This window comes from Atractosteus spatula, chromosome 8, assembly GCF_055471065.1.
Source record: "Atractosteus spatula isolate fAtrSpa1 chromosome 8, fAtrSpa1.hap1, whole genome shotgun sequence".
Classification (NCBI taxonomy): domain Eukaryota; kingdom Metazoa; phylum Chordata; class Actinopteri; order Semionotiformes; family Lepisosteidae; genus Atractosteus; species Atractosteus spatula.
In genome coordinates this window covers 56,867,975-56,894,950 of record NC_142713.1, presented here as the reverse complement: position 1 = coordinate 56,894,950, position 26,976 = coordinate 56,867,975, and the positions used below count along the sequence as shown (strand labels likewise).

The window sequence follows — 26,976 nt, the reverse complement described above, 5'->3', positions numbered from 1 at the left end:
GCTTTCCAAAGTTATACTGGCAGGTTAGTAGGAAAACTGGCCAGCGTGCATGTCTATCTGTGTGTGCCCTGCAGTGGACTGGCATCCCACCCAGAGTGCATCCCTCCTTGCGCCTTTTGCGTGCTGGGTAAGGTTCTGTCTCCCCAATAACCCTGTATTGGATGAAGTAGTTAAAAAATGGATGGATGAATGCTGTTGTGCTTAAATCTTAGATTAAGCATTTTCCAAAATTTATTTTAAAAGGAAGGTTTGACGGTACATTGGTTTAAACTTAAAGTAAGTAATTAAAGATGGGCTATTAAAAACTGGCCTTTAAAAAAATAAATCTCCCTTTTAGATGAAGTTTGGTAAATAATGTAATCTTAATTTTGGTTTATTAAAATTAGAAAATGACAAATGAGAATGTGCCATTTTGCCCATTTTGCCTATTTGTTGGTAGCTTCTTGTTCTAAGAATTATATCAATTCCTTTCTTGAAGGATGTAAGAATCAACTTCAAACGCATGTCTTGGAAGATGGTTCCAGACTTCCACAATCCATAGTGTCTCTGTTTTTGGTCTTGAATGGTTCTAAATGTAAATATCCATGTGTGTCCCAGTGGGCTTGTGTTGCTGATGATCTTGAAGGACTCTCCTGAACTGACGTGATCAGTTCCTTTCATGGTTTTGAATACCTGAATTAAGTCCCCATGTAATCTCCTCTGCTCCAGGCTAAAAAGATTCAGTTCCTTTAGTCTGAGTATGATATTTCCTCCAGGGGAAACATCTAAAGCCAAGCATGCCCTATGTCAATAAAACAAGCAAATAATATGATCTAGCATGCTTCTTTCCTCATTTTAGTTGCAGAATCCAGCACCCTCTCTCTTTACCCCAGGAGCTTCATCCAACTCCTGTAAATCTAAAAGAGGTGTGTCTGGCCCCAATTACCTTGTCACTTGAATAGTCATTAATCTCACAGCCACATGGATTTAATACAATATTTATGTAACGTTCTATCAGCCTAGTAAATCAAATCCTTATCTACTCTTTTTTTTTTCCTTATGAACCTCGGAATGTTTATAGTAGGCATTATGTTTATCAAATTTAACTGTTTTTCCTATTTTTTTAGTGTTAGCCCTGGGTGGACACTGCTTTTCTTAACACTATCGAACCATTGTCTGCTCTTTTATTTTTCCCTAGAATAGACCCCTTAGTTAATCACTTTGGCTTTAAAGGGAATTTCCTCATGGAATTCTCTGCAGCAAAATCTAATCAACTGACCTACAACAATGGGAGCCTTTTTTTTTTGATTCAGGGCGGGCTCTATACTGTAGCCTTTTGTGCAAACTGAACCCTCCCAGTAGGAGTGGATAGCCAGTCAGTGTGAGTGTGGCTTTGTGTGTGTGTGTATGTGACCGCAGTGTGTGGAGAGTCCTCTGTGTGTGTGGATACTCTTGACCAGATGCTTAGTGCACTGGGCAGTGAGGGACTCCCCCTGTGTGCGCCTCCATCATCTCATGTCAAAGGACCATTACCTGATTACCTTCCTTGCCTGCCTAGATTTCCATCAAGATAGACTGATGGGGGGACTATTGTGATGGTGTTTTTTATGTTCTGAGCATGCTCACAGCTAGAAGGAACTTAACAGTTTGAGTATGTGCCTCTTCTGGCTTATCAGTGGTCAAAGTTGAATCATAAGTTAAGAGAAAGACAGAGAGGTGGGAGGGAGGGCAGAGGAGAGAGAGGGGGGGTTGCCTCCTGCTCATGTTTTTGTTTTCTGTCTCAGACAAGAGACTGCTGTTTTTTTGTGTGTGTGTGTGATATGTTGGCTTCAATTTCTCTCTCCGCTGTGGTTCACTTGTATGGAGCTTTGGTCTAAGGTCTTGGAGTTCTCTTTGCCAGCGAGTTTGCTCCACTTTGACTAACAGCAAGAGCTAACAGAGAGACTGACAGGGTGAGTGACAAGTTGTTTACAGGTTTCCTTGAGAGGGCCTGCTGCTATATTTCAATCTGTCAAAGTTGCTTTTCTTTCCACAGAACAATGCCCGATTGCTTTTTCTAATACTATACAGGTTCCAAGCTCTTAGTGGTGAATGGCACTGTTAAGGGGTCTCTGCTGCCAAAAAAAATTGTTTGACTTTTTTCTTTTCCGCTGCCTGTGTATAGACAGAAGTGTGGGCATGCGTGCAAGTGTGTGTATATATGTGCATGGGAAAAAGACGACAACAAAACATAAAAGATAACCTGTTTTGCCTTATATAGTTTTTTGAGTGCCACCAATATGAGGATGCAACAGGAAGAGAGGTGGAGCTATCTGAAACAGAGTTTATAACAAAATGTATTCTTCTCATTAGTGGACCAAGGGAAGAGGAGTTTAATCTGATTTGAGAGTTTAAATGTAATAAGGGTACACTGATGCTCACAGAATTGCCTGATGAAGTTGAGAGTTTGTAAAGAACTAACAGGAATACATGCAGCAGGATAAAGAATTTCATCTTAAGAAAGGGGGCAGTACTGCTGTTTCTATGTACAGAACAGGCTACATTGCCTCAAATGAGAGTGGATGGGCATCCAGCACAATATAGTCAAAGGTTTTCACAGCAGCGAGCTGTAGATGTGGAGGTTAGTTGTTCGGGTGCTTCGCTGTTGTTGTTTTATTGCTAAACACTGGCCCTTTAAGAGGCTTGCAAAGAAGTAGCAGCTTAGAGAGAGAGGCAGAGGGAGAGGGAGAGGGAGAGAGAGAGGGAGAGAGACAATCAGTTGTTTCAGAGGTTAGAGGATCAATAGACAGGTTTCTTTGGAGACTATCGGAACTGCATGTTGTGGAAAGGAACCCAGAGAAAAAGCAGTATATTCCAGCATGCTTACTGATCCTGATTTACCTCAGGAGTTTAAGAGGTAAGTTAAAACTTGGTAGTGGGTTGATTCTTGTTTGTCAAGGTCCAACTGTATTTATAGTAAATACTCAGAAGTAAGCTCCTTTTTTTTGCTTACAGTGGAGCCTTTAGAGCACATGTACTGCTTAAGCAAAGTTGTAAATGTCAACTACCTTGGCTCCCAGCATTCAGATGTGTTTTGATGTCAAGTCATTGGATAAAAATGCTTAAGGAGAAGTATTTTCTGGTTTGACAGGAGGCACATATGCTGACAGTTTCTTAGCAAACCTAAAGCATAACCCCAGGCTCAGTGTGTCCCTTCAATCGGCAAGGCTTGTCAACTTTTGTGTTTTTGCTGAACAATTCTGCTTTTCCACTGAGATAATGAATAAAAGTGTGTATTCTGAAATGTGCACATAAAAAGTGTTTGTTATTATATTTAAATTGTTTGAAGAGAAAACTTGGATAAAAAGCAAGTCAGACTGCTCAACATGTTTTAAACCATTTATTTATGTTTTGGAGTGACTTCACATCATATTATAACTAATGTTCTCACTTCTATGTTTCAACACTGCAGTGTAACTTGGGGACAGAATACTGTGATGCATGTTTCAGTGTTAGTGCTGTGAAAAAGATTAAATATGAAAGCCCATGTGCTGTGAATGTACTGTAAGTGTTGACTTAACACAAGCATTTTTCTAAAAAAAAAAATGACCTTTTATCTTTCCTCTGAATTAACATCTCACCAGATGAGACTAAATCTTTTGTTCAGAGATGAATTATGGTTTTATCCATGAATTAAGAACACATTTATATTTTACTAAATGTGTCTTAATAAAGCATTTATCCGCAAGAGAAAAAAAAAAGATAACAACAGATATTTGGAATTAAAAATTTAAAGGATTAGACAGATAGGCAGAATGTATGGAGATAAATATAGGGATTACAATGAATTAGTAAGCGGATAGTTAAAACTCTGCTTTCTAGTAATATGGTCTATTAGTTTTCAAGCAGTTTCTCGGACAGTAGTACTGTGGAGTTCCAGAGTTCGTACCATCCTGACTAAAGCAGACCTTATGTTGACAGCTTTGACAGAATTGTAAGTCTTCAGGTTATCTATAGCAAACTGTTTTTAATTTATGAGTGAATACAGATTGTATTTCATTGGGTGTAAGATTGTCTTTTTAGTTAGAATGACTGTTTAGAGTGATTCAGATGGAAATATTTCCATTGATTTATGAACTGCTATTTTGGCTATGTAACTTAATTTTTACAATGCTTAAAATATTTCTTTTTAAAGCAACAGCTTATTAATAATTACACATTTGGTTTTAGAAGTTCCTGTTACCCCGCTGTGCTTTTTTATGTTTGCTAGCATAGACCTCGATCTTTTGTTTGAATTAACATCAGTATTGAAGGAAAGCATTTTTTGTGTGATTCTTATTGGATAAATAATATGCTGTGTTGCAAAGATACTAAAAACAGTGATAGCACCGCATACTTGTGTGAAATCGAACGGGAATCTGGAAAACAATCTGTTAGCAGTAACTTTTCTTGCAGTAGAAAAAATGTCAGGTGCACGCATGCCAGTGATAGTGTGAGGGCTCACCTCTTATTTGCTCCATTGTGTGAAAATGTTTGACAAAAATGTATTTACATATTTGGGCATATTTAAATTGTGTTTGCTCATGTAACTGTCAATAAATGTAGAAAAAATACAGTGAGAGAGATAACAGAAATTGAAAAGGTTCTCATGGGTTATGAATGTTATGGGTTGTGAATGTGATAGAGCTGTGAGTATAATTAGTAATATGAAGTATTGTCTTAAACTATCCTAAGCAATCGTGGTGCAAAGAAGACACACATATATAATAGGATCTGGCTAATTCATACTTAATTTTACCATGCTTTTTTTATGCTGTAGAAAACAAAATCTTACATTGAAAAAATACCCATTTATGAAAAGTCAACTTTAGGTTTGCAGTGATTTGCATCCATTTAAATTTTCCTTAACAATTAACTGTGTGTGTGTAGTGTTTGCATTTGCATTGAAAATATGATGATTAAAGACGGTTGAACTTTAGCTACATTAACTGTTTCTGAACCTTTGTCTAAACAAAAATAAATCAAAGGGTACAGGTAATATGTTACAAAAGCAAATAAAAGTGTCTTTTTATCCTGGCAGTTAAAGATAATTGTTGAAGAATTTATTGATATATTAATAGGAAACAATCCCCTTTTCATTACTTTTGCTCTGAGTGATCGCGTATGTTTCTGACTTGAAGCAATGACAGTCACATGGAGTGTTCAGCTTGTTTTACAGTAGTGCTTATTTTTTTCAAATGAACACTCATTCAACTTAAAAAAATGCTCTTACAGAGTCTTACAGAGTAGAAAGGGATGGATTCTGAATGTGAAAAATTGACAGATTCCTTTGGGTTGGTGATAGTACAGGGAGGGGGAACTTCTGTGACACTTTAACACTTAGCCATTTGTCCTTCCCCATTTAAATGGTAAACTATCCGTCAGGCTCTTGTGTTATTAAACTGTTTTTGGTCTCAGTTGCCTGAGCACTGATGGAGAGTGAACTCTGTTATCTCCTTTTTTCCCAGTGAATTTCTGAATGCGTCATTTGCTGTGCCTATTTGCAACAAACTGCCTCATTGTCTCACCCATATTGTTAGCTCTTGAGAGCGAGTTGATAACCGTGTCTCCATGTTAAAAAAAAGAAAGAAGAATACCAGAGCAGAATGCTAAATTGTCCCCCCATCTAGACCTCCCTAGTGTCGTCACCTGACCAGGCCACTGACCAATAAGGCACCAACAGTTGTTTAGATTTGTTTTGAGGCTGGAATGCTTGAAGGCTAAAGTTGGAGGGTAAATTCCTATTCTGCTTTTATTCCAGTGTTTTATTCCAGTCTTCCAGTGTGCCTTTCAAATATTTGCAAATATCTTCTTTGAAAAAAATCCTTAAAGCTTTGGACTTTATGCCTTTTGAATTTGGCCTGGTTAAAGCCTTCTTTGCCTAAAACAAAAGTGGTTATAAACTTCCACCCAGATAAATGATTTTAAATACGATATGCAACACTTCTGAATCTTCATCTGAAAAAAAAAAAGAAAATTCTCAAAACTCTGTGATGGTGTCTTAACTTGAGAGAGAATTTACAGGTTAGTTGAGCGGTTACAACATACAGTACTTTTAACACTTGACAGAACAGTCCTAAAATGTTGTCCCTTTATAAAGCTTTACCTTCTTTACAGATATGTTGAGCAGTTAATTTTTAACCAATATTCTAGATGCATATAGTATTTTATTCATACAATATAGAAGTTGTTTTTTTGATAAATGGGACTTGATAAATACAGTAGCGAGTCCCATTCCTTGGTAAATTCTACTGAAAATTGGAAGTTTTACCAGTTATCAATAGATGAGATTCATAATAAAAGTACTGTTCTCCTGTCGACTTTTCCAGTGCTATGTCCTAGGTGGTACAGGTAAATTTTTCAAAGGAGAGGAAAAGGTTGATGCAAGTCAGGTATCATTTATAACAGTGCAGATGCAGATATGGTCTAAGACAGCTGTGTGCATTAGATGGACAGAAAGCTGCTGGCAGCTTTGAATGACCCTGTGTTAAAGAACACTGAGGAGTATCCCCATTAGAATGTGCCATGCTATTTCAGAGCATTGAGCAAAACTCAGCATCATCTGTGATTGCCTTTATAGCACAGTTTGAAATGCAGCGAAGACTAGGCTTCAGAGCTACAAATACAACCATTTATTGATGAGCTGTTGGCTCCGGTATTTCATGACCTTGCGTCCGCTGAATTCTTTAGCATGTAAGCTAAAGAAGAAAGAGGAGGGCTATGTAAGAAAAAAAAATAAAAGTAAACTACCATAAATAAATTGTTCATTCTGTCTGATAATTACTTCTTCTGAAAAAAAGCAATCAATTAGTATTGGAAACAATAGCATGTTTTGCATTTTTAATGCCTCTCAGTACATATTTCCTGCAGGTAAATTCCACTTATTTCACTATTTAAAATAGTAATAATTTAGTTGGATTACCTATTTTAATGTCTACTCCATCAATTTAAGGGTATTTTCCCTACTATGGGCTGTATTGAGCTTACAAAAATCCAATATATTGTTGTTATTATTATTGTCATATTTGTTCATATGACATTTGAAAATGTTCTTTGAAGCCGGATGTCAAATTACTTTAGATGAGATTATTACAGATACATCAATGTAGAATGAAATAAAAGACCAATTTAGCCTTTACATATTGACAAATCTGTATTTATTGGATGAATGGTCAATTTGTTTGGAGTGAAGGTGTTCTGCATCCTTCTCACATGACCATATGAAAACCTTTTAATTTAATTGAAAACCATAAAATTCCTTTAATTATACTGAGGCTAGTGTTTGAAATGAAACTGCCTAGTTGCCTAAAGATAACCAAAACATAGCGCAGTATTTCTTCTTATTCACTCTAAATCTTGACATGGAGCATATCCACGGTAAAATATCAATGAAAATAATAGCGTGTAGTGACTCAACCGCTAAAACATAATAATAATAATAATAATAATAATAAAGGAAGCTATGTAGACTGTGCAGCAAGTGATGACTAAAATGCTGTCCATACCAAACTGACTTTGCTTCACAAGTTGGTAAAATTCTGCTCTGAAGTAGAAAAAAAAAGAAAAATGTTGTGAGTTGCCGACTGCTGTGCTTCTGGGGACATTCTGAACTTGTTGATACCTTCTGTGTTTTCCATCAGTGAAGACACTGCATCTCTAATAGAGGCATTACATTCCTCATCTTCCTGTGTGTGCGCACCTCCTTCATGTTCTATTGATAATTGATGCCAGCGTGACATTAGGCACTTTGTTCTTGCCTTTTGTGGGGAAGTTGGACAGGAAGCTTTGTTGGCAACCTCAGGCTTTGAGGGGGGGAACACAAGGATTGCTTTGGTCTGTCTTAAGGAGATCCAGGGCTGGATGGGGTTATGGGTTTTATTATCAAGGGAGAAAATAAAGGTGCCGGTGGTTAGTGGGATTTTCATTCCTTTAATTCACTTTAATTGCCCATATATTGGTTTGCTGCTCATGACTGCCATCTGTAATATAACTCTTGTGGTGGCTTTTTTCTTTTGTCTTTTGCTCTAGATGTTTGGGGTTATTTTGTCAGGAGGCAGGGAGGGATTTTGGGGGGGGGGAAGTAGGGGGGTAGATGTGCATGACAGATTTTTCTCTCCTCGAATTAGTTTTTGTCCATTTTTTTTAATAAAAAAAGTCAGGTTTCGGATCTATTATGTCAAGAAGTGTTGCTTTTAACAACTTGGAAACATAGAGAGATCTTGTAAAAGAATGTGCTGACAAACAAAAGGGAGTGGACTGGTAACACCTCTAGCATGTCAGAATGACTTCTGTTCAAAGCTCAGTGTAAAGGAAGGGGCTGATAATTTATGTGCAAAGCCTGCTTGTCTAGTTGCTGTTGAGCTGTAAAGGGTTTAAGGTCAGTGTACCTGGACTTGCCTGCATGTTACAGATCTAGAACGAACAGCAGTGGGGGCTTTAATAAATTCTAGCTACAAACAATCCCAAGTAAGTAATTTCGGTTGAATAAAGTCACTTCTCAAAAGCCACGTGCTCCTAATTATATAATCAAAGGATTATTGTCATCTGCGCATAAAAATATTAAATCTATCATTGATTAATAAATAGCTATTGAAAGGTTAACAGAAAAATATATTAATCAAACAAACTCTTTGTTGTTACGGCCATGTCTTCTGTTAAGGGATGCAAGTCAGAAAATTATGCCTTGTACAATAAGAATTATATGCAGTTCTTTTTTTTTTGCTAGTCATTTTTGGGAATTTCTCCTGAATTAAAGTGAGGAAGAACGGCACTTAAGTAAACGAATCACTTCAGTTAAACTATTTCCATTTTAAACACATTAAATATTTTAATGTATACATTCTGGTACCACCTACTGGAAGTATTTTCATTTTATTTTTGAGTCCGTTCTGATATAATCAGGCATTCCAAAACCAATATTTACACAATCCAACACTTCTAAAGAAATAACCCGCAGAATGGAACTGATATGGACGATCTTCCAGAAATAGGTTACCAACTTCAGTCGCTTTGCAGAAATTGAAACCTATTATGCTCGTTTTATTCCAGTAAGTTAATCTGTACTGTCTTTAAAGAATTTCTGCCGTGAGAGGATGTGATGACAAAGGTGAACAATGATATTGTAGTAAGAATGTTTGCTTTTATGTTTCCTCAAGATGTCTTTGAAAATGTAAATGTTGTGAGGTTTTAGATTTTTGAACTCAGTTCTTAGTGCATCAGGGGCTTAAATAACATACCGTGTTTCATTCGAACTGCTATAAGGGCATTGATTGAGTTCATTTTTTCAATTACTATTCTTGCATTTAATAACAATTTCGTTATCCAGGGTTTTAGCAGAGCAAAACTATAGAACAGACAGCAGTCACTTTGAGAATGTTCCCTTTACTGCTCCTATAAGAGACAAAAAACCTCTTGTGTTAAAACTATTTTTGTCTGCAGAATCACATACAGTACTGTATATATTAGATTTCTTTGATTTTACCTGATTAGAGGGAAATGCTTGAAATTGCTAAGGAGGGAGAAAATTATGTATTTTATGTAAACGTTTGCCTTCATAGGAACAATTCTTAATTTCTGTACTAACACTGATATTATAATTACTATTTAATACATCAGGATACAGTTATGTTTTGTAGTTGTTTGAGAGAAAAGTACTTCTTTTCTCAGACCAAATTCGTTTCTCTTATCTGATTTTGACCTTTCTAATGCTGTTTTGTTAATTGTTTATTTTTTTCTAACAGTTCTGTGCACTTTTTTTTTGCTTCTGGTCAGTATTTTGAGTAATACTATAATATGTTCTGGGGGTTTCTTTTGAAATATGTGAAGTAAATACATAGGGCATACAGTCTATAATGTGCCTTAATGTACAGTAATACCCTCGCTCAGAAGCTGGCTTTAAAATGCACATTAGATAAAACATTTGGGATGAAGTAAAACAGCGAGATATCTGGCAGATTACTCACTTAACAGAAATGTACCTATTTGATATTTATGCACAAATAATCAGCTTTAAGTATAAGACAAAACTCTACAGCGGAAATGGCCTTGTAGATAGTTTTAAGATTAAAATAAACCATTTTGGAGTTCAACTACACGGCAAGCAGCGCTAGATTTTATTTACTGTTCTGCTACGTATGTTGATTTTTTGCCGTTCCTAGGTTTGTTATAGCTATAGCAGGACAGAGTAAAATTATGCTAATGGCTGCTAATTATGACCTTGGAGACCATCCTTGCTGCCAATTTATTGACTTAATAAAAAGCTTCTTTTTTATCTGTACATCACTACATGCCTTAAATGTTTTATGTAGGCTATCCACCAAGACAGGTCTGCCAACTTTAAATAAATTGCTGATATAACCCCTCCTAACCCCAGGGATTCAAAATTGTATAGTAATTATACTTCAAAGGGGTGGAAGAAAGTAGAGATTTTATTGCTCGAGCAAAGCTGTGAAATGTTTCCGACAACTCACATGGTGAGAAGCTTTGGCTGTTTTTTGGTATAAACAGTGGACCATTTAACAAAGGTGAAATGGATTTCTCTTTCTGATAAAGGTAATGTTAACTCATTCTTTACTTTATTATAATTGCTGGCATTATTACTTTTTGCTGTCTTACCACTGCATGCTGATATGCAAAGTTTTGGGGTGTTTTAACTACTTGTAATGGTGATATTAGTTTCTATGGGGGCAAAAATAACAATATCTGCGTGCCCAAATGAAATACTGGTGGAATTGGCTTCTGGAAAAATTGGCCCTGTGTGAGTACGTGTGTGTGTTTGTGTCTGTTTGTGCTCTGCAATGGACTGACGTCCCATCCAGGGTGTATCCTGCCTTGTGCCTGTTGATTGCCGGAATAGGCTCTGGCTCCCCCGTGACCCTGTGCCAGATAAAGTGGTTAGAAAATGGAAGGATTTGTGGATTTACATTCAGCTAAACGTGTATAACAAACAAAGAAGAGTAGAGTGTGACAGGGTTCAATACATAAGAATTGAATTATGTTATTCTTCATGAGGTTTTGTACAATTTTGTTGATATTTATCTATGTGTTCAATTCAAGACTAGAGGAACTCAATAGTATATAAATCAATAAACAAGGTTTGTTTAAATGTCCCCTAAGGAGCCTACATTTTCTGCTTTTCACTTGTGATGGTAGTTATTTATTTGTGTGTAAACAAAGGGATTCTATGTGAAATAATAGAACTGAGAGAGGGTGTTGTCAAATAGATGCTTTTAGATTTGTGTTCAGTAATGAACTGCCACAAGATTGATTAAATAGCTTTGTCTTGATTCACAAATGACCATCCTTAGTACACTATCATAGTGCTGCATTGTGATCAATAGCTTGATTACCATCTAATTTAACCAATCAAGACTTTAAATAAAGCAATAAAAACTACTTGCAGTAAAAACAGATAATTACATCACTCAAAGGTAGGATTAAAGCTTTATGTCACTTAACATCAATTATATTTTTTTAATTGTGTTTATTATAATAGAATACATCAAAACAGATCTGAACAGAAAACAGAGCTGAGATCTAATAGTTTCTAAAACTGATCGCTGCCCTCATTCACCACCCTCATTGCCATTAAGAAAGACGTTTCACTCTTTCAGATGGTAGATGCCAGCAGACCCAGAAAAATGGTTCAATATTCGATTCGTGGCTGTTCAGTGTTGTTATAAACAGATAAACCTATTAAAGTGCAGCATTTATAGTCCCTGTAGGCATGGGGAAAAACATTTCCTTATTTGGTCTTCTATCTTTATATAAGATTCAAAATTAATATTGGTAGATAACTGGTCTGAAGATCAGTTACTATTTTTTCTTCCTGAAAGAAGTTAGGGTATCGGTTCCAATCAGGCTGGTTACTTTGTTCCAGCCCCCCACAATCCTTTGTGTAAGACAGTGCCTCTTGTTTACAGTTTTAATTTCCCCATGAAATGCACTTCGATAAAGTGCAAGCGTTATGTCATATAATCCAATCTTACCCCACATCATTTTTTTTTCTGCCAAAAATCCAGATTCACGTTCTACGCAAACTGGGAGTAAGAAAGAGAGGGGCTGCTTTCAATCACTAGCTCTTTTTTAAAAGGGCAGCATGAACGTGGAAAAGAAATGGCCTTTCTGCTCACCCCCTCAGTGCCACACTAAGCAAACTGGCCTGGCTAGTGCTGGTACCTGTAGTTAGAAGCTGTCAGCGGAGTAGTCGTGATCAGTTAGGAAATTCACATGACATGAGTGGATCAGAAATGATCTTTCTTCCTCTCTGCTCTCTCAATCTCCGCTACATTCCTCCCTAAAGAAGATGCAGCACCTTGAAAGAAGCAATCAGGGTATTGCAACCCTGCTCATCTGCTACTGGGCAGTGTGCAAAGCCGAATCTTGACCTCCTGATGCAGCTGAGCAGCAACACCCTGGGGTACCCATGTGCTGAGCCAATGTGCCAAACATCTTTCAGCTGTGTTAATATTTGATAGCTCAGATTGAAGTGAGATTGTCAAACAAGTATCAGGGAAGTGAGCAGTGGGACCCCCATGGCACAAAACAGCCTTTGTTCAAAAAAAAAATAATACAAGGCAGTATTGAGTCACATTTCAGTTCGTGGAATAGGGTAATATTTCGGCTGTTTTTCTTTTTAACGTTTTTTAAGGAGAAAAGAAAAGGACATTTTAGGAGGTAGAATGGGAATGTCGCCCTGTATGGAACTTATTTGGAATGATAGGGCGTATATTCAGGTCCTGCGCAAAAACAGCATCCCCCCCCCCCCCCCCGGTCAGCAGAGAAAACCAGACACGGGTGCCCATTCCCGTTGTTAAGAAGTAATGACTCGGATCATAGCGGGTTTTCAAAAATCCCATTTAGTTAGGAAAATAAGCGCGCGCTCTTGGGAAAGTCACTGATTTGCTGACACAAAGCCCCTGTGTCACTGCAGTGACTGACATCCTGACAGATAGGTGTGGCTGAAGGTTGGGTGTGTGTGTGTTTTCGGGGGGGGGGGGGGGAGGGTGGTAACAAAAGGTTCCAGTATGTGAGAATGAATGGAGGTAAAATAAACAAACAGAGCTGGGGCCTACCTTGTAGCACCAAGGCTTCTCTCCTTCCCTCTCAGTGTGCTTGTGAGCACGCTGCTGGCACTCTTTGAGGACAACAGTTTATACAGCTGGATTTTCTTTTGAGCTTTTTTTTTCCCCTTTTATTGGTAAGTGTGAAGCAACAGACCAACGAGCAGACAGACCCCACGGAGTGTGAGTACTCTCTGTGGAAAAAAACACGAATCTTTGAATAAAATGTCCTTATTGTGTTTGGGCACCTAAATAGCACTGCAAAAGGGTCGCTTTTAATTTCTTTCGAGTATTGCACAAAAGCAGTAAACCCTGGCATGGAAGTTTGGGTATTAGGTGTTCAGGAAGGCTATAGGATCAGCGTACAGTGTTTAACATTTGTGTTGAATCGTGAGCTGTATTTCACTCTGATTTAGCTGTGATTACTTTCTTCAATACTTAAATATTGCTTTTAAGATTTTTGTCTTTGCGCTTTCCTTGCATATCTAACTTTTCTATTTAATTATTAAATATTGGCTTTGCTGCTTTAACAACATATCTAATGTTAATAAGAACAGGTCACAGTAAATCATATCCCGTATGTGAATGTCAGTGTAGTAGACCAAAAAAAACCCCGAAAGCATCTCTTTTTACAAATTAATAATGATCTCCCATTACAGCTCAATAATAATGTAAAAATATGAGATATTGTTTTTGCCGACAGCAAAAAGACAACGACGCTCCCATGTGAACATTTAGGTATATTTTTTCAACAAAAGTTTGGAGATCATCATGTTGGCATTGATCTGGCATTCCCAGAGATCACCCTCTGGAGGAAGACAATCAGATCACACTACCTGTGAATAAAAGGAAGAGCCAAGGACAGGCATTGTAGGCACCCAGAGCAGATACAGGCTCATTTTTTATAGGAAAGTTCTTGCTTGTCACTATACAAGGCTTCATAAACACTGCAGAAAGATCGAATATACTGAAGCACTGAAGAAAGAAAACAGGCATTTCAAAGCAGACATCAGAGAAGGCTTTCAGGGTCAGAATGTTGCCACATTTATCAGGGAGTTTCAGTTCCTTGTAAAAAGTCTGTCCTCATTAGTAGCGAAGTGACATGGCAAGCTCTGAGAAGTTCTTGCTGTTATAATTAAAGTGCATCTTGTATGGTGGCATTTAATTTTAATACAAATAAAACAATCTCATATTAAAAGATTGTTTATATACCCTTTTATAGTGACTACAGCACAGATGATACAAAGTTTTTTATAGACACAATTGGCTTATCTCCAAAGTCCTATTATGGTTATTGGAATAATAAAGTAATATCCAATCAAGATGTTCCCTTTCCCCCAGCAAAACCTTTGAACTTTACCTCTATGCATTCCATAAGTTGTTATGCAAGCTACCAGATCTGTGCAGTACAGCCAGGCAAAAGCTGTTTCTTTGTGAGAAATGTGCAGGGAGGTACAGTAGCTGCACAGCATGGCTGTTTTAATTTTTTGTATTTGTTTATAAGTGGGAAAGATACATAGTTCCAAGGGTGATAGTGGCAATAGCACCAAGGCTGAGGGACACTTACCAAGAAGTGGAAGACAAGATTAAATCTATTTGTGTAACATATTTGTTCAGCTTTTCACAGAAGAAAATCTATTTGTGGAAAAAAATAGCTTTATCCAATCAGCCAAATAAAATAAGAATTTCTAGCAAGATTTCAGTATATTTACCTTGACGCTAGACCCACAAGTGAATGCATTATTGACCTTAACGTTGAATATCTTTGATATGCCTGGTACAAAAGATGGAGTTTTGCTCATGATATTCATTTGTCATCCACAGCACATTTATGTAAACATTCCTCCTCTGAAATAGCCCTCTGTTTCTCAGTTATACTCGGGCTGGATTCCATTCAGAGTTTTTGATAAAAGTGTGTTCCTTCTTTTCCTAATTTTGGAGCAAATTTGGGGGTTTTGCTTGCCAAAACCGAAAAAAGAATGTTGTTTATTCTACTACTGATAATAATACTTTTTTTATTTTCAGATAGACATAAGTGTATGTGCACTATGCACTTTTCTATTGATTCATTATAGTACTCTGAGCCTACACTGGCCAGCTGCAGTATAATAGGTGACTCCAGACCTCTTTTTCCTGAAAGTAAGATGTTACCAATTCTGAAAACTAAAATAAAAAGACTGCTCAAACTTCATCTCGTTTTGCACTATAAAATAGTGCAAACGAAGGCGCAAGGACACAGACAAAAAAGTGCAACAGGGATGAAAAGATTTTGTTTCCTGAAAAACCCAAAGAGTATTAAAAATGAAAATGGCAGGGAAGCAGATAAATACCTTTTTCATAGTTAGGCATCACGTTAGATATTTGAAGTTGTGTTGCTGTACGCCATTGTGGTCTATTTTTTTGCTTTGCACACCCTTGCTTAGCTTTCATCCGGGATGCAGTTTCATCTACAGTATGTTTGGGATTGGTTTCTCAGCTGTGCTGGTGCACAAAGGCCCTCTTACTACAATGACACTATAATGCATTGGTCACAATAAGAGAGTGTCGATATTTCATACTCCCCCCCCCCTTTTTTTGTTTCCAGGATGTCTTCCAAGCGACCAGCCTCTCCATATGGGGGAACAGATGGAGAGGTAGTCATGGCGACAAGCAGACAGAAATTGGAAGATGAGGAAAGTGATGGGCACCCTGTCATTCACTTACCCCTGAACTCCAGTTACACCACCAAGCTTCACTCAGAAGAGTTTCAGTCACCCAACTCTCTGGCCAGAGAGAGTGTAGGCCTTGACAGTCCTCCATCTCTCCACAACTCAATGGTAGGAGTGTTTTTAGGGGATGGAAAACGGGTTGATTTTACCTCTTTTGTTATATCGCTTGATTTTCGAACGATGTTCACAGACGAACAAATGATCTTGTTTTTTTAATCCATTACAATATAGATGAAATTGCCCAGTAAGGACCAATATGGAAATTCAGCCAATTTCCATAGTATGCTGAATCTAATTGTGCTTTCTCAGATCAAATAAATGAATTGAATTTAATAAAATAATAAAAAAAACTAGAAGGCTTATTGCAACATTTGTTCCTGTTTTCATTGAGTAAAGCAATTGTTATTCTGCTGTTAACTTTTTATTTAAAAAACTGTTCACCAAATCGTCACAAATAAATCAGATGCATTCATTTATACAAGGAAAAACAGATACCCTGTTTTTGTGTCAGAATAGAGCTCTGTTAATTTAATGGGCCCTAGCAGAAAAATAGCTACTTGGCTGTACTGCCTAAACTAATGACAAGCAGGTTTCATGTGGGTGGATGCCTGAGTTACTATTAGGCAATGAAGAACTGAACTTTCCACCAGGTCTGCTAGCCTGCTATCTCTCTGATAAACCAGTGTAAACAGATGAACAAACCTCAGAAAGGAATGTTGTACTAAAGCAGTATACATAATTGTAAAAATTTATATTTAACATGTTGATTGTTACATTGCTGTACCTGGATTTAAGGACTGTCTTGGGAATGAACTTTTAAATTTCCCAGAATGTCTGGAAACAACCTGGAGTGATTTGGGATTTAGAAACTGCTGTCACTGTTTGCCTCTAATAGAAAAAGTTATGTTTGCTGCCCTCTTAATTCATGCCCTCTTAAATTAATTAGCTGGTCAAAAACCTTTTTCTGCTGGCTGTTTTGTGTTTGATATTTTCCTTTTAATTAATCAGCAAGCAGTAGGTTGTAAAATTTTTTATCAAAATGTAAGCTATTACTTAAACCTGAAATAGTATGCATGATATATTTGGATTTTGTGGTTAACTAGTTGCATTAAATTATAACCAATATTCTGTTCAATTTAAAAAACAATATAATTCACTTATTAGAAGTTGTAGTGTTCCAGGGTGTTTAAATGTCATGTACTGATTCAGTTCAGTTGTTAATTTAAAAAAAAAAAGTGTTCCTGAAGACTTTTTCTTTCTCCAAGTGAAATCTTAATCCTTATATTTATTTTTGAGAAAAAAACACAATGTATGAAGTTACGTCAATGAAGGGTGAATGAGAGTAAATCACATTAGTTTGTGGGATATTAATGTAAAATAATGCCAATCGTTCTGCACTGTTTTCTTTACCAAACTGGCAGTATACGGAGTGGCTGTTAGCATTCTACAATCCATATTTCTCATATTTCCATCAATTTCCTTTCAGCTATTTTCCCTCTGTTTTTTTTAGATATTTACATATTTTCGGTCACTCTGACGACACAATTAGCAAGTCTAATACGCACCAAAACTTTCCCATTAGGACGTATCATAAAATTGAATCTTTTTTTTTTCTAAGAGGAAAAAGGAGGATCAACTAACTCATGAGAATTTTTAAATTCTCAAATCTCCAAAACACGAAATGCAACTTAAATCGTCCGGGTGACAACTAAAATGGACAGATTGTCGCCACACACACAAAAAAAGGCAAGCCGTCCTGTGTGGAAGTGGGATCAATGGATTATTAAGTTCTAAACATCTTCTCTTGGGTTGGATTGCAGAGCTGGTTGGCATGTGAAAGATGTTAAGTTTGCTAAGGCTTTAGCGCCAATCCGATCCCCTCTGACTGGCAGCAAAGTTGAGTGAGAGAGAGATTTACATGAGAGAACTCAGAGGGGCTTTGTCACGGCAATTGTATAAAGTGATATACAGTGTAAATCGACTCGAGCGTGTCCCTGGATAGCGGGTGGCTTACAGCCTCTCGCAAGCAGAGATTACTGCTTTATCTTGTCATACTAAATTAACACGGCAGCGCACAGTTAAACAGTGGTGACCTCTTCATCTGTGAAAATTGCTGCTAAGAGTGAAAAGGAACGGTATTTAAATCTTTCTCTTCTGCCTGCGTGTGTGTGTGTGTACATCTTTCATGGTCCCCAGCGTTTTAGGGTAAGAGCTGAAGCATTTAGAAAAGGGGAAGGCTTTTACACGCAGGTGATAATAGCTAGGTGTTAATTAAGCCTTTGTTGTCTGTTTAATGAGTAGTACATGCCAAGGAGAAGAGCACAGAGAGAACTTTTTTTTTAATCGCACCTTATCCGCCCATTTCATGTCCAATTTGTTAGTTTTGTTTGCTTCAAGGATGAAGTGCAGCCTTGATAGATTACAACTCATCCTGCGAGATAACCATTTATTTTACGAGTCTTAATTAACCAGTATCTTTTAACCGTTGATGCGACCTTTTTTTATTTAGACGGATCTTGTCTATAAGGGTTTATTGTACAAGTCGAATAAAAGTGATACATTGAATTGCAATCTTTTCAAAGCTGAGCTTTTGCTCTTGAATTTAGCATTATCGGCGAACTACATTAAATAGCTCCATTCAGCCAGAATTCATACTGTATGAGCAAGCCTATTTGAAAACGTGAAAACAACTTTATGCTCGATAATAATTTTATTTCAGTGGAACAGCACAGTGTGGTCAATATTCACCACAAACATCTAATCAAATGTGTCTATCAAAATTGCATAAAAGGTGTTCTTTAAATATGTTCAAAATAAACCAATTTCTAAATATTAATTTACACATAAATATACACATATGTAGTAATAGCAATAAGAAGATGAATATAAATATTTCATCATTCAGTTTTATTGAAATTAAATAAAAAATAAAAACCATTTCTGAACAGTTTTGTTCAGAATTTTAGTTTTGTTAATTTGTTTTTTACAGTTTTCATATTCCAAAAAACATAATTGTGTTTATATAATTTTCCAAATTAGGAATTTCCACACCAATGTCCCAGTATAGCAATGGGGACACTGCACTTCCATTCAGATGAACACATGTCTTGAATTAATTGGTCAGTCAAGATCCCATGGCACTGTTCCGAAGGAACAGTGGCGTTAGTGGCAGTGTGAGGCTACAGGCACCTAATGGGTGTCATGTATAATACAGGTGCTGTATTTCAGTGGTAAATGAACTAGGTATCCTCCTGTATATATGGAAACATCTGGTGTGAAATGTGCTCAGTATACAGTATACAGTAAGTGTGTTTAATTATTTTTAGCTGTAACTTGAATCACAGTTTTTCTCAAGACACGCTGTATGTTATACCTTGTGCAGATCATTTTATAAAAAAAGTGTGCTTCCTTGCTCTTAAGGTTTTCGGTTGTGGTTTGGTTGTGACCTGCAGTGTTGCTGTATGCTCAGCTGAAAGTCCTCAACAGCTTAAAATCAAAACTGACAAAACCCTTTTTAGCCTGGTGCTTTCTTAGAGAATTTGAAATGTGTTTGCTAATGTCAGAAATGACTTAAATTGACAAAATGTGTGTAGTTATTTGGATGAATGATAACCTCTTCTTTATGAATAATGTTTTTGCTAAAATCCTAATCAGTCTAGATTTTATGTTGTGTTAAATTATTAAGGCATCTCCTCTGTGTTCATTAATTATTTTTTACAAGTGCCCATACAAGAAATTTGGCTTTGCTTCTATGCTGTATACTGGGATGAAAAAATAATAGCTTCTGTTTTTGGTATGAGAAAAAAAAAAGCAAATGTATGTAGATTTATTGCCAAGTGTTAAGTCTGTTTAAATATTCACTGTTCAGAGAGGGGCTTAAAAAAAACAAAACTTGCTTTAATTCTATTTCCATGCTTAAGCTCTAAAAGGATAAAGTAAAATACTTGAGAGTACAGTTTATTTACTTTGTTAGAAGTGATGTAGAATAGAATTGACATTTGCAAACTAAAAGCAGAACCACCTACACTCTTAGTAGTGCACATCAAATGCATATATATATGACACTAGCTCACAGCAATTGAATGTTTGACAGAGAAATAGACTGCTTTAAAAAGGCAATTCTTGTTAACAGTGTGAGGTGTAAGTGTATAATCTAGCATTCCACCTGGACTGGCAACATTTCAGCAATTGTAGGTACTGCTGGCTGTTCCTAGCCACTTAAATGTTCTTCATAGACAGGTATCAGACTGTGTTTTTATGGTTTTAATGAATACAATTAATTTTCCCATGATGTGGAATTGGATTTGTCTGTTTTAAGTTTTACACTCTGATTAAAGTCCCCATCTTTCTAGTGTTGACACCCCAAATTTAATTCTGTGTGCTCTTGAATCCAAAGGAATCTGTGCATAAAAGCTAGCTTAGGGAATGAGAACCTTAGCATTTTAATCCGTGAAAACACTTCATTAATCAATTTAGCTGTCTTTAAAGACTCATGTTGTTTTAACTGTGTTTGAGTAAGCATCTTTGTTAGGAACTCTACTAGTTATATAGCCTGGAAATTAGTCTAGTGTTTTTTTTTTGTTTATTTTGTTTTGTTTTCAAGACAGTTTTGAAAAAGAGTTCTTCTTTATAAGTAGGCTATGGATTAAAGAAATTTGATATGACAGGTGTGACATGATTTTTTAAATGCATGCTAGGTCTAATGTGCTGTATGTCAGAGCTGTACTATAAAAAGTATTACTGGCTTGATCAGTAGAGTTACAGCTGATATTCGTTTAAAAACGAGCTTCCCCGTGACACAGTCTTTAACATTTAAATCATTGTAAAGTTTTATTTCAAAACTAAATTTCTGAGTACCAGAATGTAATCATGAGTGGCTGTTTTGTTACAATACATAATTTGTCATTTGGCTGAAAGATTATATGATCAAAGGATAAATCATGAAAATCATATCTATGAGTATGAGATCATATGGCATCATCTATACATAATATTTTGATGAGCAGAAATGATCCCCATAATTTTATGAGATATTTCTTTCTTCTGATGGTTCTAAACACATCAAAGACAGTGATTTTTAATAAAATGTGTCTATTTATTTATTTTTAATGAGTCTCTAGTGATTTCAATATGAATCGTTTTGAAGTGATTCGGAAGCAATAACATACAGTGCATTTTTTTAATTTGTTCATTATAAGAGTAAAGTTCTATATAATAAATTTAATTAGTCTCTTAATACAAAATAATATAAATAGATGTGTTGCCATTGTAATGGTATAATTTTTGTAGAAATGACTAGTGTAGCTGAAGTCTATTACAATGTTTAGTCTACTTAATAAAAGTAAACATCTTCTTTTCTAAGATGTTCTGAAGTGAACTGAGAATTGCTCTTTTATTTCTGTCTGCATTGAGAAATCAACTATCATTTTCAAGTGATCAATTTTATTACAGGCAGATATACATTCCATAATATACTGTAGATATAGTCCAATTAGCAGCATTTAATGTGTACCAAAATACATCAGTTAGGACATTAGTTAATAGTTAATAACAGATTGCCTCAATAAACCAGATATTAGCCTTTTTGGATAGCTTTGATTTGTGGAGATAATTTATATATAAAAAAATGTTTTGATATTGTAGCCACACACATAGGATCACAGTAATTATGGTGTTATTATGACTGTACATTTCACTTTTGCACATGAAATTCCTCACATTCACTTACAAACCAAACAAAGGACAATATAGGGAAAAAATGCCTTTTAATTTATTTCTTTAATGTAATTGTAAAAATTGATGTTAATTATTCAGGGTTCTACAAAAACATAAGAATTGAATTGATGATCTCTCATTACCTTGACAAAACTCTTTGGCTGCATGTGACATATTTTAACTTAATGTTTTTGTTATTTTTACAGAACCTCAATTTTTTTATACATGCATACAAACTACAATTCCCAGCTATGACACAGTGGTTTAAATGTGGCAGGTATTTAGGTGAAATGCTGTTTCAATGTCAGAGTAGCAGGTGATGCAAATATTTGATTCCTCACAATCGGATGGGGGGGTCACTGACCTCGAGTCCCCTGGACAAAATGATTATCCTCCTAACTCTGCAGCTAATCCCACTTTCTTTTGTGCCATGAAGTGAATATTCCAGTTCTGTGAGTAAGCATTGCTACTAGAGTACATATATATCCTGTTCAGAGACAGGATAGTTCTACCAGAGACGAAAGCAGAAAAAAATACCATGTACGAGTATTGGAACCATCACTGACTTCATTCACTGTCCTCTAACATCAGACCACTCTAGCCGTTTTTTTGGAAACGTTCTTTTCTTTTTCTCCATCCTCCGTTGTGCTACCCCCAACAACGGGCCCCCTCGCTTACGCCAGTGCTGCTACAACTCGAACAGTCACAACCGAAATGGGAAAAAAGAAAACAATCAGGTCATTTCCGTTCTTCACGTTGACACGGTCCAAGCAGCTGTGCCAGTTCAAAAGTTGCGCGTTTGAGTGGTCTTCCAAATGATGTGAGTTTGGCACTTCTGAATTCTGTTTCCATCACGCCAGGAGTAAGATGCTGGTGTATGCATTGTTGTTTATTACGTTCTTTTGTTTTTATGGATATACATTGTGATCTTGTAAAATTACCTTAGCTTAATTTGAATTATAATTGCTTGTTTTTTTTAAATAGATTTGTAGTGGCAATTTGACAAACTTACATTAGGAACTGACATTACCACAGGACAGATCCGTGACGTGGTGATTATTTCATAGCTCCAGGCCTCGGGTACCATTCCTGACTTTCTCGGCTGTCTGTGCGGCATTACCATGCTTTTCTTCATCTCTCTCTTGTTGAAAATAGTTCTGTATTAGGTATGGATTGTATAGTGAAGAGAGCTAATAAGTGGAAGTTTCATTAAACATGTCTGGAAAAATGTAACAGTTTTTGATTCAGTTCCAGTTCCATATGTTGTGGAACACCCTGTGAGTCTTAACCCTTGCAATCTTTATCTGTAAACTCTGATCACTGAGTGTAACTGAATACATGGCAGTCGACAGTAAAGGAACCAGCTCATTTTCTATTGGCCCTGTTTTGTGATGGAGAAGAACAGTATGAAAACGGTTAATTTACCATGAAAGCAAAAAACAAAACCAAGTAAATAAAAACTTCTTTTTGCACTCAAGTGAAGCTGCCACAAGCTCAAACTGGATTATTCCATTGTCTAATGATGTGACTTTTCCTGTCAATCACCAAGGTGCTGTAATAGATAATTAGACTAGATTAGGTGAAGCTTAACCAAGATTAACAAAGGAAGACTTATTGACCTCATTTGCAAATATCTGCCTTGTTTTGTAATTAAACCTTTCGATAGATATCCCTGGTTTTGGAAGAGATCCAGTGAGACTGCAAAGACAACTTAAAGTCATGGATTTCTAACAGTTAAAACCAATAAACATACTAGACCTGTTACCATCATATGGATGTTCTTCTGTTTATACCAAGCTTTATTCTAGCCTGCAATTGAAAATTTAAAGGTGATACCACATTTTACAGGGTTATTTTAATTTGATGAAAATTTGAAGAAGCTTTAATATATTTGTTTACAGTTTTGATTTCTGGATTTAAATGCAATGATGTTTTGCCACTCCTGTGGCAAATGAAAAGAATATTCAGTCCACTGCATACAAGTTTTTATTTTTTTACAGAACAGTCTTCTTGATAGCCATTTTAAAGTGCACTTTGGGCACATTAGTGTAATGCCTTGAGGTGAAATGTTAAGTTTGCACTCTGGTGTCAATATATAAAAGCCAGCCTAATCAGATCATTATACAATTGGTTGTCAAAATGTCAAATTCAGAGGTGGGGGCTTAGAGTATTCATAATCAAGTCCTTTAATAAAAACCAGCTCTTGGAAAATAAGACAACCATGGGTTTTCATGGGTAGAAATACAAAATCTGAAAATTTCCTTGCTGGCAACTGTATATTCACATTTTTTTTTAAATTTGGTAATCCAGTTGGTTAACCCAATAAACTAAACAACTAAGTAGCTTAGTAAACTAAGTAAGAAACACAACTATTTATGCTACTTAGAGGACGTTAATATGATAATTGATTTTAAATGTATATGTACAGAAAAAAATTGTAGAATATGATCTACAGTAAGTAGCTGTAATATATTTGTAATGTATATTTAATACTAGCAGATAAAATATAACAAAAAGATTCAAAGTGCAGAGCTTATGTCATCTTTTCTTAGAACAAAATAAGTGAAGATAGGCGCCGGGCAGTGTGTACAACACTAACGCTTACACCCTCTTTCCCTCTCGGCTGGTTGTCTTGTCAGGACCTAGATGGCAATAAGGGTGCGTCTCTGAGTCCATACGCTCAACGCAGCTCATCTACCTCACCGACCAAGATAGACGAGGGTGCGCGCCAGGGCAGTGACTCGGGCTCCAGCACAGCGCTGGGCACCCCAGAGAGACGCAAAGGCAGCCTGGCCGATGTGGTGGACACGCTGAAGCAGAGGAAGATGGAGGAGCTTATCAAAAATGAGCCTGAGGGTAAGTTCAGGGCTAAAACTTGTATTTCCCCCCCTTACGCTTCCTGGAACATGGGTCTGCTGGCCTGCTCCTGGAAAGAAGCAGACCTCCAGGGTTTATAGGTAGCTTGAAGCAGCTGGAGAGTATAGAGTGAAGAATATACCTAAGAGGAAGCAAATCATTTGTCCAGCAAATCATTTTTCACCCAGAGATTTGTCACACTACAGAACTGAAGGTCCTATGGCTCTTTCAGATCATGGCTGTATACAAAGCTCCTGTCCTGGAGGTCCATCATCATGTTGGTCTTAGAAAACGTCTCTTTCCATCTTCCGCACCTAAAGAACTGGGAGAAGGTGATAAATTGGTGCGGTTGATCCAATAATTGGATTAATTAGCTAGTTGAGAGCTCAGGCCCTTTGGAGTTGTGTATGTTTGCCACGGATCTTTGTTCTAGAAACATGTGTATGTTTATCTAAAATTCAGTTAGAAAAATTCATTTGAGGCTGCTGGTGAATTAGTGGAGCTTTTTGGTAAGGGTGCAAGAGTACTCATGGGAAGCTTTTATGTAGGGGCGTAAGGTTATGAGGTGGATGTCATTGCTGTAATTTGCTGTAAGGGTGAAAGCAAGAATTAAATAAAGCAGATTTCAATACCAATCGAAATGCTTTTTGTTCCCACATAAGGAGTTGATAATTACCTGTGGCATATTTGCCAGCAGCTATCATTTCCCACACATTTGTCCCCTCCTCTGTATTGTGGGTGACAGGTGGGAAATTGTACAACCACCTGTGCTGCTCTTTACCAAGACACTCTGAAAGTGATTAGTGCTTGATTTTACCATACAGCTGGAAGTCATGTGGTATAAATAGGATTCATTAATTGTGAGCCCTGGATTACTAAAGTAATCCATCTCATGGTGGCAGGCATGGGATGCACACTCACCTACAGCTCACAACGCATGAAGCCCAGAAGGGCCCATTCCTTGTGCACACTTGTGTCTTGGAATCCCAGGACTAGTAACACAAGTCGGTAACACCTGCTAAATTGTGTATTTCTTCCTTGAAGTCTAGCTTGTTCTTTATGTTGCTGTGTGATGCTGTATTGTTAGGCAGTTTGTTGTAGGAATCTATCCTTACAGCTGAAGCTTTTTGATGTTGGGGAAGATTTTACTCTTTTGCTGAATGTCTCAGGTTTTGTATTTTGTGCTAAATATTTCTCAATATAATGTGTGGAACCACAGCTTGTGGTTGTTGAAAATCGGTGAATAGCTGCAGCACAATTTATTGCTTGGTCTCTGAAATATGTAATGGTAAAGCAAGAACAACAAAGATAATTTGGAAATGCTGAATAACCTGCCTAATCACATCATCAGTGCTTTTCATTTCTGACTAACAAATGTGTGTAATGAGGCTGCAGCAAAGTCACCTCCTTTGTTTTAAAGGAGAGAGCATCAACTGTTTGTAACCATTGTCTATAGCACTTTGCATATTTATTACAAGTCTGATTGTGCTGGAGCAATTTGCCTTTTTAATGCGAAGTGTAAAGAGATTGCTATCTTGTTCAGTAGACTACTGCCCGTTGTGCAGCAGAGTTAACATTAAAAAAATAAACTGCATGGCTCTCTGCTGCAAACTCTGCACTAATTCTCAATAATGTTTTTTATCATCATTGCCTAAAACACTTAAAACCTGTGGTATATATAACGATTATGCTGGCTTCCTTATACTTTGATTACAGTCTCATGAATGCTAGAGATTGTACATTATTTTCGAACACTGAAGGACTCAGTCAGGTTTCATCTGAGTGCCAGGCAAGAATACAGGCAGCCCATTCTTCACAAATATCAAACCGAAAGTAAAGAAAATTAATGTTCTTACCTAAAACGCTACCGGGATGTGAGGCATGGCATTTTGTGCAGCAGGTCACACAGACAAAATTTGTTTTGAAGTTAGAAAGAGCAATCCTTGTAGAGTAAAAAAAAACTCAGGGACATTTTCATGTCTCGATTCCAGGAGTGTTCTAATTTTAGACACAAGAGAAAAACTAAGCAACAGTGTAATGAACACACTCAACTAAACCACCTCAGCTCGTACTGAACCAAATTGTCACTATACTGGGAGGAGACTGTCTATGTTTTAGAGCTCTTGCTTGTACTGTATATTTTGTACATCACACAACTTTACAGTTGATGTAAGATACAAAACTAGTAAAGAAAATGAAAGAAATCATATGATGTGAGAGTCTGTCATTGTCTATTATATTGTTGGTCATTCACACAAATTAAGAATGGCATTTTTTATCGGAAAATACCATTATTTTTTTTTCATTGAACATATGTTCCTGTCTGTTGTTTTGTAGTCGTATTGAAACCTGATCTGTTAGACTAATATCCTCTAATACAATTTATATACAAGTAGCCAGTGTAGCAGACTAGCTGGCACTAAACAAAAATGTAGCGTTCTAAGACCATCCACCATTTTAATTATTTCGGTCCAACAAAAGGACGAATGTCATAGGATAACGTACCTAATACTTTGGTATTAACTTGCCTGGCCAAAGGTCACAGCACATTGATGAGGAATGAACCAGGGAGGCAGCTGCAAGGGTGCTGTTGGGGTGGAGGAAGGGGTGCTGGAAAAGATGGGCTCAGAGCTGTGGGT

General features: G+C 36.7%; 1 protein-coding gene across 1 annotated transcript in view; it reads left to right on the top strand.

Moving 5' to 3' along the window:
• Window positions 1-2,694: 2,694 nt before the first annotated feature.
• sox5 (SRY-box transcription factor 5) overlaps window positions 2,695-26,976 on the top strand; it is a 126,245-nt gene continuing 101,963 nt past the window's right edge. Inside the window, exons 1-3 of the mRNA XM_088923135.1 lie at window positions 2,695-2,875; window positions 15,643-15,874; window positions 24,121-24,337. Coding sequence (XP_088779261.1) covers window positions 2,838-2,875; window positions 15,643-15,874; window positions 24,121-24,337 — 487 coding nt within the window. The 5' untranslated portion in view covers window positions 2,695-2,837. The remainder of the gene's footprint in view (window positions 2,876-15,642; window positions 15,875-24,120; window positions 24,338-26,976) is intronic.